Genomic DNA, 12,713 nt, shown 5'->3' with positions numbered 1-12,713 from the left:
GTCTAGATTTTGTTCTAACTAGATTTAACAATTTACCAATGGAAACATTCCGTAGGATATTTAAGGTCAAAATTATGGAATTCACTAATAAAAAAGCTTACAATACGTCCCTCAATCCGTAAAAAAACGGGTAACCCTAGGTGGCTCATAACGGATCCTAGAGATTTATTCCGCAAAGGTTGCAGTCATGAATTAAATTTCATAGAAGACGGTTTAGTATATGTGATTTCTGTAAATTTTCGTAAGTTTTTCACGTTGACTAAGTAGGTTCAGTCAATGTTTTTGCATTATTTAATTGACGGTATTGGAGTGGTTTTCAATCGAGTGTCGTTAAAGCAAAAAGCCAAACCAATTACTTGCCAATTAGACTATTCAGCCAATGTCAGACCGTGTTTTAAGCTCAAGTAATAGCAGAGCGATTAATAGTCTGATTATTTTCGATTCCCATCTGAAAACGGCCCTAACAGTATGTTGGTGCTGTTTTTCTTTTCTTTGTTCTCACCTTGTACGAAATATATGTTTTTTTCTCGTTTCTATCGAGCCGCAAGTAACGTGGCTCAATCAATTCTAGCTAAGTTTTGTATATAAGCTCAGCAGACTGGTCACAATCTTTCAAATACATTATTTACAGCCCGTTATAGCCAACCTGGACCACGAAGGAAGATTTCAGCAACTCAGCACATTAATTATGCTTTGTCTTATGACATGTTCTCCAAAAAATGGGGTTATGTTGTTTTCCATGGAACCAGTTATTAGGCTAGATGCCCTTTAAAATAGACGCCTATTAGGCTAGATGATGCCTGCTTGGGCTAGATGCCTGCTGGACTAGATGCCTGTTAGGCTAGAGGATGCCTGTTAGTTTAGATGATGCCTTTTGGGCTAGATGATCACTGTTGGGCTAGATGCCTGTTAGGCTAGACGATGCCTGTTAGGCTAGATGATGTCTGTTAGGCTAGATGATGCCTGTTAGGCTAGATGATGCCTGTTAGGCTAGATGATGCCTGTTAGGCTAGATGATGCCTGTTGGGCTGGATGATGCCTGTTGGGCAGGATGATGTCTGTTAGGCTAGATGATGGCTGTTGGGCTAGATGATGTCTGTTAGGCTAGATGATGTCTGTTAGGCTAGATGATGCCTGTTAGGCTAGATGATGCCTGTTGGGCTGGATGATGCCTGTTGGGCTAGATGATGCCTGTTGGGCTGGATGATGTCTGTTAGGCTAGATGACGCCTGTTAGGCTAGATGATGTCTGTTGGGCTGGGTGATGCCTGTTGGGATAGATGATGCCTGTTGGGCTGGATGATGTCTGTTAGGCTAGATGACGCCTGTTAGGCTAGACGATGTCTGTTAGGCTAGATGATGTCTGTTAGGCTAGACGATGCCTGTTAGGCTAGATGATGCCTGTTGGGCTAGATGATGCCTGTTAGGCTAGACGATGTCTGTTAGGCTAGATGATGCCTGTTAGGCTAGATGATGTCTGTTGGGCTAGATGATGTCTGTTGGGCTAGATGATGCCTGTTAGGGTAGATGATGCCTGTTAGGCTAGATGATGCCTGTTGGGCTGGATGATGTCTGTTAGGCTAGATGACGCCTGTTAGGCTAGATGATGCCTGTTGGGCTGGATGATGTCTGTTAGGCTAGATGACGCCTGTTAGGCTAGATGATGCCTACTGGTTTAGATGCCTCTTAAGCTAAATGCCTGTTAGACTAGCTGATGCCTGAAGGGCTAGATGCCTGTTAGGGTAGATGATGCCTGTTGGGCTAGATGACTGTACCTGAAGGGCTAGATGGTGCCTGTTGGGCTATATCATGCCTGTAGGGCTAGATAATGCCTGTTGGGCTAGATGATTGTACCTGTAGGGTTAGATGGTGCCTGTTGGGCTATATCATGCCTGTTGGGCTAGATGATGCCTGTTGGGCTAGATGGTGCCTGTTGGACTAGATGATGCTTGTTGGGCTAGATGATCCCTGTTAGGCAAGATGCCAATTAGGCAAGATGCATATAAGGTTAAAATTCACTGTTCAGTAATTTAATAAATAAGATGGTCTAGCTCTTTATGGTATGGTAGGAAAAATCTTTTTTTGGTCTTCTAACTGTCAAAAGCATGCAAAAAACAAGGCAAGTAAAGAGAAAAGGTAAGTCCAAAATTGAGTCAGAATGTAACAGTTAGCAAATCCCTAAAACAACAAAGGCACGATCTTGCAAGTCGAATCAAGTTGATATACAGTTTGCAGGTGCTTCGCTCCAGGCTGTTTACCGTTGCGCTGATGTGTTTTGGTAATTTAATTATCTAGAGCGAAAAAATCTCCTATTTGGCTGTATTAGGAATTCTGTGGCCTTCAATTTCCTCAATAAACGGGTAGAAATTCTTGCAGACGGCATATTAAAGGTAACTGGGTCCTCCCACGTTGTACAGACGCAAAACCTGGCAATTTCGTTATAATAAAATGCTAACCTCGGCGCCGACTCTAAGAAATCATTAATTCGCCCCTCAATCCGAGGTAATTTCTTTTATGTTATTCTATGGAGTCTCGTTGGAACTTTTACATGCCGACGTTGACGTATTAGTAAAAACAAGATTCATTCGTTCAATAACAACAATACTTTATTTACTCTTGACAGTTAATACACATTTGCGAAGAAAATTGCAATAACTTCGGGGGAAGATATGTGTTTTAAAACGAGCCAGGGGATAAATGAACCTTGCGGTTTTGAGCATTATTAAATTTAAACATACATTCGCTCACCCCGCGGTGAAAACAAAACATTTTGTCAGCGTTATACAAATTTGGTTTGCACTGAACCAATCAGCGCATACACTTTCTGCTAGGCTACATAACGTCTAAGAATCAGTGTCAATAATTCAAGCCCGTACACTATCTTAGCCAAAAGGGTAAATACAGTAATTAACTGCGGGAAGTGATCGTTGAACGGCCACAAAAACAAAGTTTTTCAAGCTCTTTTAAAAGGAGTAAAAGGTGAGTATTTCTTAAATTGTGCGAAAGTTTCCATAGTGCTTCCACCTTGATTCATTATTCATCTTTGATCAGTACGTTGCAAGGGAAACCCCTCGTCCAGAATTGATAAATGTAAAAAAATAATTCTAAATTCAAGACAAGCAAATTTATTAAATAACGTCCAAAGTTGAAAGAATCCCAGTTTAAATTAATACACAGGATTGTAGTTACTAAAAAGGAGCTTCATCGATATGGTATTAAAGCGGATGATGAATGTCTCTACTGTGGTGAGAAAGATTCAATTGATCACGCTTTTCTTGATTGTCGATTTGTAAAGATTTTCGCAAAGTGAGAACGTAATTGACTGGTTTAACGCGGTCAACAACTCAAAATTTGCTCCAACAATTGAAGAGAAACTATTTGGAATCATATCTAGTCCATACGAAAAAGAAATCAGTATTAAAGAAATTTAATTACACAATCCTATTTATGAAATACTACATATACACCAGTAAGATGCATAACCAAGCTATTTACCTTTCTGTCTTTGTTAATAAATTTTACTTAAATACAGAATAGAAAGCTTTAGTCATTAGCAACGAAAAAATGCCCCTCGCAAAAGCGCAAAACCTTACATGTAATTAGTTAACTTGTAGATAAAAGAAATGTGAACGTTACTACTGTTTATATGTGATAGTTGTTGTAATTACCAGTAGTGCAGGAAACCAATAAAGTACTTTATATCCCCCTCCCCCCCCCCCCCCCAAAAAAATAATAATAACGCCCAAAACTATCAAACTGACAAAGTTGGAGCCTCTGTAGCTATCTTCGTCGATAATCCTACTTGGGGATAAATTATTATATCTCAAAAAGAAATGCGGTAAATGTACAGTTGCGACATTGTTTTGTTCTAGAATCAATAAATCACGTATTTGACAAGGAGTCAGAGTACACACTTTTGATATTGTTTTTTCCCCTAAAGGGAAATAATACTTTGATCGATCAAGACAGGTTAACCTAATATCATCTTGAGGATCCTTCATTTTTTCACAGAAGATTGGAAAACCCAGGAACCCTATACAGACCGTGCTGTTTTGCTTATGTGAACATCACTCTGTAACTCCTAGAGCATTGAAGTCATTGAAGTCAATTATCGTAAGTTGCCAAATGTTTGAAGTTCATTACGAGGACTGATGACGTCTCATGACTTAGAAACGATGTCATTATTTCCAATAAACTTTCATTTTCGAGCCGCCATCTTGGATTTCATGACTTTTACAAAGGTCCGAAAATTAAACTACTAGAATGACTATGACGAGATAATCAATACCGATAAAAGAGCTAAGGTTATCTGATGAAATTTACTGCAAGAAAGTTTACAAAAATGCCATTTAAAAACAGGAAAATTGCAAATTTGCAAAACAAGTTGCTTCGTGAGAAATTTAAGAAACAGTTGCAAAGTTGAAGTTCATTGCTTCAGCGCCTTAAAATTATAAGAGTTGTTAGTGTTATAAAAACTCAGACACGACAAGTTCAAGGAGAATTACAAGATAAAGGAACATTACAAAAGAAGTATTTCTATGTTCGACATATCTAAGGTTTCTTTAAACCAAGGTTAGTTGTTTCTGATCTCATCCTAGCTTGCCGCGACCGAGGAAAGAGTACCGTTTTTGGCAATTATTTTTACATGCCTCCAAAAATTGCTAGTTACTCCTTGCTTAAGCAGTGACTGTTGAACGTGACTTCACTGAGCCGACGATAAATATACTTTCACTTGCTAAACATAAAGACATCTACCTGTAAGATAACAGTTTTCTTTTAGGATACGTGAACTCATGTTGCCAAAGTACTATTTTGGTATTCTGGTCATCGTAAATTCCGCGGAGTTAGACGAAGGCTTGAAAAACTGCAAGGAACAAACGAAATCTGCGAATGGTTATTATTTAGCTGGCCATGTGATTTCAACAGTGAAGTCCTCCAGTCTTGCGGAATGCGTAATGTTGTGTTCATACCAGCTGCAGTGTAAAAGTTTGAACTTCCAGTTGAGTGATAAGTCATGTGACTTGAACGGTGCAGACAGGCACACACACCCAGAGGATTATGAACGGAGGGAAGCATCCGTGTACATGGATACTTCTGAAAAACACAGAAAGGTCAGTCTGCTAGACAAACGTTTTGACTCGCGATCATAATAGAAATAAGGGAGAGAAGAAAGGACAATTTTATCCTTTCGTGGTCAAAAATCTGGCTAATTGGCTAGCTCCTAACCTCTGTTTTACGAATATTAGATCCCCCTTTCCCTCAAGCAATAAAAAAGTCAATAAAAGAAGTAAAACGTGACTTATCGTTTACTCACAAACTTAACTCAAAGTTTGATATGGTATATGAAATGATGTCCTTGCACAGAACAAAGTTATAAATAATGGTAATACCAATGAAAAAGATGGAATGTAATAAGAGAAGTTTTACATTTTTGACAAAATATTTTTGTAGACGTTGGTCCAGGTGAAATCTTTACTTTTTTTTTCCTGTAGAAGGGTGGTTTCAAGTCTTACGCAGACATTCACCAAATACTACCTCAGGCCGCAAGTGGCTATTACTGGCTAAAAATTGGGAATAGAGATGCACAAGTTTACTGCGATATGGATAATTATGGTATGTACAAAAACCATCATTTACCAGAGTGAACCTAAGGACATATCCTGCGTGCGCAATTATCGTATGACGTCACGAGAGCGCGCACTAAGAAATACAATGCACAGTAATGGTGCTGGTGGCCGTCGCTATACCTCTGCGTGGATCGACCTCCAATTTTCTTTTGTTAGATCCTTCTCCCTCAAACTCTATTACAACTTTAAAATATCTGCTCCAAGAGCTGAAAATACCATGATGTTTGAATGTTTAAAACCAGTGCCTTTGGAAATGATATTATAAGTAAAAACGCTCGCAGACAAAAGAATTATGTAGTCAATAAATCAAAAAACTGATACTTGCCATAATGGTTCAATTTTCTTGAAATATTTAGGCGGCGGCTGGACGTTGGCTGAGAGTATCAGTTCCAAGAATAACGATCATCTTCAAAGAAATGCCAACAATTGCCTTAACTCAATACTGTGTGTACCTTTTGCGGATAATAATGTTACAAACAGGAAACTTAGCGACGAGGATATTCATAAACTGGCACAAAGCGAAGGTAGAGTAACATGGCTTCCACTGTGAGAGACTGAACAATATCTAAACCAACAAAGCAACCAAGAGTAAAAGCGCTTCACTACAAGCGGAAAGGGGTGAAAAAGAAAAGAAAAGAAACTATATTTAATTTCGTATTCCAAAATTCTTCTTTTCACAGAATACTAGCTGCTTCCCAAACATAACTAAGCAATCAATTTCCCGAGGGGTCTTGACAGATTAGACTTAATATCTCATATGCACTGTAAACCTCAAATATTTATATTGTCTAGGAACATTTAGAGTCCATGTGTTGAACTCTCAAGTCATTGCCTTTTATAAGGTACGTATTTAGTTAAGTGCTATTGTTCTTTCGCTTTTGTTTTAAGGAACTGTTTTAGAAAACGTCATATATCAGATTTCTTCGTTATTGTTAATTTAAGATACCGAGTGGACCAAAAGATTTCAACTCTTCATGTGCCAGAGGAGAGTAAGTGACTTGTTTGTTTTAGATCCAGATTCAGTTGCATTAATGCGTAGGAAATTGAGGTTGTGAACAAAAGCTCTTATGGAAACAGCGCCTTGCTATACATCATTGACTTAGTTAATTATCACGCCCGCTCTCAACGGACACTAAGATCGTTTTCTCGACACCTTCTGGCGGTCCCAAAAGCGAGATTAAAGACATATGGCGAGAGAACATTTGCTGTGGCGACTCCAAGACTATGAAACTCGGTCCCACTGGAACTAAGATCTAGTGCTTCAATAGACATTTTTAAAAGATATTTGAAAACCCTTCTTTTTAAGCAAGCTTTTTAATTCCTTTAATTTTTAGATGATAGATGTTTCAATATCTTAGAAATTTAGCTAAGTTTTTATTCCTATTATTATTATTTTTTCCCCATTCTATTAGTTTTTATTAATTTTTAATGCAAAGCGTCATGGGCAATTAGTGGAATTAGCGCTGTACAATATTTTTATAATTGATATTTATTACGAACAATGTATAGTGTAGTGCGGTGTAGTTTAGTTTAGTTTAGTTTAGTTTAGTTTAGTTTAGTTTAGTTTAGTTTAGTTTAGTTTAGTTTAGTTTAGTGCAGTCTAGCGTAGGTAGGGCAGCGTAGAGAAGAGCAGCGCAGTGCAGAGGAGCGTGGCGTACGTAGTGTGTTGTGGCGAGGCGTGGCATGGCGCTTTTAGTCGACATCCTTGAGGAACCTTACAGTGTGTAACAGACCACAATCTCTAATTTTAAGTTCCATACCACAGTTTTAAAACATATTACCACATCTGTTGATTCCTGGTTTACACACATTTTGTATCCATTTCAGCTGTCCAAGAATCATCACTTCCCAAAGTTTTCCGTATCAATGGGAGACCAACCCTTGTACCACTATTGATGTGGGATATCGTCTTATGAATTTTTGTCATAGTGGTAAGGAGAATATATCGTTTTTCATCAAAATAAAACTAAACACATGAATAAACTCAGGGATTTTACATTATATGGAATGACACTATCAACCAAGTTATTGGAAAAAAATATTCTGAAATATTTTGAGTTTAGTAATGGTTTGTGGAGTACCTTGGACCACAAACGAAAAAAGTTAATTTTTACTCATTGTAAATTCTATGGCTTCATGGCGTGCCATGATATGCCGCTGAATATAATAAATTTAAAGGTTATCAGTGTTTTGATCTATCTTTCCTTTGGAAGCATGGTAAGTTCATGCCGTAATGATCTGATTAAGCGCTGTCCTTCCAATAAGAGCCCCCTTTCTAATAAACGCTTCCAATTGAGTGCCTTTTTTGATAAGCGCCCCTATTCCAAAGCGCAAGTAAAAGTTAAAAAAAAAGTCAATTCGTGTATATTTTTTATGTCTCACAGTATTTGACGGACATGATGATAGGGAGTGTGGCAATCAGTGGCAGTCATCTGGCTACAGTAAGTATGATTAGCATAGGGTAGTGACCGAATATTACTATCATTGACTGCACAAGGGCGGTCTAATTATTGATATCAGGCTCTTAAAATGTAAACGCAGAAATCAGGCAACTATAAAATGTCCAGGTAAGCTTCGGTTTTGCCAGAGGGTTAAAACGTTAAAAAGCGTCAGGGTTAACTACCAAGAAGGGAAACCGGTGGCCAATTAATTCCTGTATACGTAAAGAAACAGCCCGGGGGGTACTCCAAGAAAAATTGGGTGGCGTGTGCGGCTCGCTTCCCAAAAACTTTACCCTATTTATGACCAAAATCTGCGTTTTTCCCTACTCTATTTATGACCTGTCCAAAAATTCGATACTCTATTTATGACCTGATACAGTTGCCGTAAACGTAATTTGTGAAGGACTTTCGTTGATGGTCTTTTAGAATGATAATGATGAAACAGTAGCTTCTTCATTAAAAAAAAAAACAAAAAAACATACCCATTCAATACTAGAGTGCAAACATATCTACTATTTATGAAAAATCATAGCTTTTGGAGACGCACATACCTACAGAGCCCAAACAAGAGAGTCCCCCTCTGCCCCGGGGGAAATAGTTCGTTTTGTTCCTCGAGATTCACACTGTCATCCAAGGGAAGCAAAATTAACTGTGTCACTCGGCACCAGTCGTTAGGTGATTAGTTATATAGCCTGACAATTATTAGAAGATGGCCAGATGTGAAAACAAATCTGCGACGGTCAACATTGGCATCTAACTTTTGAAGTGAAACAGATTTGTTGTTCGATGTCATGTAACCTCGATAAGCCAATGAGGGTGCTCGCTGTTAGAGTCAAATTTCAGCTATATTTAACAATTATTCTTTGAAATCGAGGAAATAGTGGCAGAATATTTACTGAGCGAGGTAAACATTCTACCGATATTCACCGAAATTGAAAAGAATAATTTTTTTAAGTATATACATACGAAGTAATCTCAACAACAGACGAAAAGGAAGTCATTAAAAGTCGATTTAATTGACCTCTCAATTCATGCGTGGAAGACGTGCAAACGGCACGAAGCATGCGCGAAACTATTCACAGAATTTTCCAACATGACAAATCTAGTTAACCTTCAAGAAAATCCTCGTCACATTCTCGCAAAATTGTGTTTTAACACCATTCAAATACGGCAATCTTAATTGAAAGTCTGCTTGCAAAAAAATTCACCGTTCAATCAAAGTTTTCTTTTTCACTTGAAATGAAAATCGAGCAGTTGACGAAGGATCAACCTGAAATTATACTGTGTACGCAGGACTTTGGAGAAAACTCTATGTTTTCTTGCACAAGGACGTAGAGGCTCTTCGTTGAATAGCACTTGATGCTTCTGCCAATGAACCCTGCGGTATTAATTTCTGCCAATGTCGGGTGAAGAGCGACTTGGCAGTTGTGTTTGATTAGGTTGATGAAGTCTGTGATTGCCAAGGACATATCCTGAAACCGCTCGAAAGTCTAACGTCGGTAAGTCTTTTCTATCATTTGAAAACTTTCAGGCCAAAATTTTCATAACCTTCTTTGTATTTTCTGGAACAATGTCTTCTCGTATTCGCAAGATTTCAGATCGAGAAACATTAGCGAAACCCAAGTTTACGCCAGCCATTTTGTTTTTGATTGGATTACGCATTATTCACTCATAGCGAACCAATCTTATTGCTTGAAACACCAAGATCACTGAGTGTGTAAATGATGGTAATTGAACTGAGTGGAGTGCAATTTGGTCTGAAATCATACGCGTGATTTCAAAATCGAACTAGCGCGCAGCGCGGGTTCGATTTGAAATCACAAGTATGATTTCAGGCCAAAATTGCACTCCACTCAGTTCAATTGCCAATTTGTTAGATCCATTTTGAAATCACACAATTTTATCGCCTTAATTTTAGCTTTTTGGTGTATTGTTCCAGTAGCCGGGTTTGTTAAAAAGAAAAAGCGGAACCGGAAACGCCTTTACGTCTCATTTAGTACGCAAAACGATGTCATGTGAAGAAAACTCATCCGAGCATGGCAAAGAAACAAGCAGTTTTGAAGTCTGAACGAATATAGTCTACTTCAGGTATAAAAGTTCAATTCTCGTCGCCTGAATCAATGATGGAAGGCCTCTCTTTCTTGTGTGGTTGAGGCTGAGACTTTTCATTGTCTTTGGAGAAGGAATTTGAATGTGCCTCCTGCGTAATTCTGCGATGGATTTCTTTTGAGTTGTGAAACTCCCTCGAGTGCACGATGCCCAGTGGATGGTAGGTTTTTTTTCCTTCATACCGTTTAATGGCATGATTTTAAGAGAGTGCAGCTCGTTATCATCTCCATTTCTTTTTGTGACCTCGGCGAAGGACTCAATACTCGGGACCTTGTCAAGTTCTTGCGGCGCCATTTGTTTCAAGATATTTCCAGGATGGCGGGACTTGCACCAGCTTCGTAAGACGTTCATTCATTCACTGTTGTGGAGCGGGGCGTATTTTGACTACGTTTATTCACAGCGACCGAGTTGAGCTCTTTTGTTGCTTCGTTTGAAACTACCGGAAACCTGGAAACATCTACCTACTTGAGATGGCTCTGAATTTGTTGTTGTGTGGTTTTCGTTTGTTTATGTTTTACTGGACTCGGTATCATACGGATCTTGAGCAGATGTTAAAGAAAAATCGCCAAAATATGCGTCAAGATGGACGCTGAAAGCTGGAAACTCCCATTAAAGTACGTCTTCAGCCTGAGGGAGCTCATAATCGTCATTCAGAAACTGTAATTAATTAAATTCGTCAATTTTTTTGGAAAAACAACGATAACAACAAAGTTTTGGCAATAGTACATGTAGTTGCAAAATTGTCTACACAATGGGTTTTTGCCTTTCACTTTCCTGAAATTTTATTGATTACTTTGAACTAATCTTGAAATCTGATTGGTTGTTTTGTTTTAATGTCCCATTCTCATTGGCTGAGAAAAAGATGCGATTTAGAGCAAAAAATAGTGCGATTCGCGAGTAAATCGCACCACTGAGAGCCAATCAGATTGCAAGGATAACCAGTGATTTCAAAATGGATTTAATAAATACTAAAACAATTTATTATGTAATATCGCCTCATACCTTTAACAAATGACATGTAAAAGATATCCGAGCATATTTTTCGCGCCAAATGGTGGCTATTGTGTTTATTATTCTTCAAATATTTTTCACAACACCCGCAGTTTTGAAAATTGGGGAATATCACTCGGATATTCCCCAGTTTGAGCTGGGGTATATTCAGTCACGTGGCACCTTTAGACCAATCACGCGCGAGCAAAAATATTTCTTGGATTATAACGTAAAATATTTCAACTTGTTTCACGCGTTGTTTTCATACTAAGGAGTATGGTTGAAGGAAATGAATACTTCACTTTTTTTGCGCAACTCCAAAAAGGTACTGACTGCCTGCATCTCAAACTTTTTTCTCAATCCAACCAGAGTCAGGAAAGCGAGCCTTGTATGGTTATCCATGTCCTGAGGATCCTCAACATGATAGTCTTGGACTCTACTACAGTAGTGATGGAATGCTTTATGTGAAGTAACTGGATCAACGTTTATGTATGACATCGACCACTTAACAGAATAGGGCCAATTCAGAGAGAATGATAACCCATAAGTGAATTATATGGCATTAAAAGAACATCCATTAAAAGTCGATGAAAACCCGTGTGAGCCCGTTATATATTTGTTGCTATCATTGTAGCTGTTTGCGTCCAGACTACGCGAGTTCCGTTCCCGGGGGTACTGTACAAAGTTCTATACTGGGAGGCTCCACCCCGGTGTCTATCCCCGTACCTTTTTGTATACAATTTGACGGAAAAGGTACTCCCTTTCGTATACCTTTAATTGAAATATGGTACCCCCTTCACATACTTTCATAACTGGCCCGTATTGTGAATAAATCGCCAAAAAAGGAAGTCTTCTTTTCATTTGCAAGCGGTGCCTAATAAATGAAATGATACAGCTATAAAATGCGTCTGTTCGAAATATTTTTATTAAGGGCCCTAATTAAATGAGAGGTTTCCCTACCTTTTCATAAACCTGAACTTGTGAAATCCCTACCTTTTATATTCCTGAAGTCTGGAGGAGGTACCCCTTTCGGGCGAAGCCTCCCCGTATAGTCCATTACAGGGAGCATACCCCCGGGGTTCTTGTTTCTTTCGAGAGCCTGTTGGCTAAGTTCATATTGCCAACCCTTGACTCCTTGAGGCAATGTTGACAAACACGATTTTAACGCAATATATACTCAGTATCCAGTGAGCCTGTCTTTTTTTTTTTTTTTTTTTGGTTTGCCCTGCCGTTGTTTCTTCCTTCTGTGATGTTTCTGTTTTTCACCCAAAATATAAGGGGGGAGGGGGGTCCCCTGGGCCTAACTCCTAGATCCGCCACTGTACGATCGTATAGTATGATCCTCTGAACGATTTTTAACTCAACATCTTATTGTAGCAACATCCTGTTGCCACAACGGTGATGCTTTGAAAGTGGTCTCATATCACGGGTCGGGTAGCCACTCTCTCTGTTCAGACCCACTCCAACATCATAAATAGGCCACTTTCAATTTACCTTGTGCCTTTGTTCAAAAGGAGTTTTTGTGCAAAACCTTTCATATGAAAACG

At 38.7% G+C, this 12,713-nt stretch overlaps 1 protein-coding gene across 1 annotated transcript; it reads left to right on the top strand.

Annotated features, from left to right (window-relative positions):
• The first annotated feature begins 4,792 nt into the window (after positions 1 to 4,792).
• Positions 4,793 to 11,762, top strand: LOC149098519 (uncharacterized). Its single transcript, XM_089278136.1, has 8 exons — positions 4,793 to 5,110; positions 5,492 to 5,612; positions 5,983 to 6,150; positions 6,419 to 6,468; positions 6,569 to 6,615; positions 7,454 to 7,557; positions 8,011 to 8,067; positions 11,536 to 11,762. Exons 1-8 carry the CDS (start codon positions 4,793 to 4,795, stop codon positions 11,637 to 11,639), a joined length of 969 nt encoding a protein of 322 aa, XP_089134262.1. The 3' UTR covers positions 11,640 to 11,762.
• Positions 11,763 to 12,713: the final 951 nt, after the last annotated feature.

The sequence above is a fragment of the Orbicella faveolata genome, unplaced genomic scaffold, assembly GCF_042242905.1.
Source record: "Orbicella faveolata isolate gen_17 unplaced genomic scaffold, um_ofav_v1 contig_46, whole genome shotgun sequence".
NCBI classification, from domain to species: domain Eukaryota; kingdom Metazoa; phylum Cnidaria; class Anthozoa; order Scleractinia; family Merulinidae; genus Orbicella; species Orbicella faveolata.
This window is presented reverse-complemented; position numbering and strand designations above follow the sequence as displayed.

What these genes read in the sequence shown, in the direction of transcription:
- LOC149098519 (XM_089278136.1), top strand. Translation starts at nt 4,793, where the DNA reads ATGTTGCCAAAGTACTATTTTGGTATTCTGGTCATCGTAAATTCCGCG. An exon ending in AAGTCATTGCCTTTTATAAG is followed by an intron (nt 6,469 to 6,568) that starts GTACGTATTTAG and finishes TGTTAATTTAAG; the next exon opens with ATACCGAGTGGACCAAAAGA. An exon ending in TATGAATTTTTGTCATAGTG is followed by an intron (nt 7,558 to 8,010) that starts GTAAGGAGAATA and finishes TATGTCTCACAG; the next exon opens with TATTTGACGGACATGATGAT.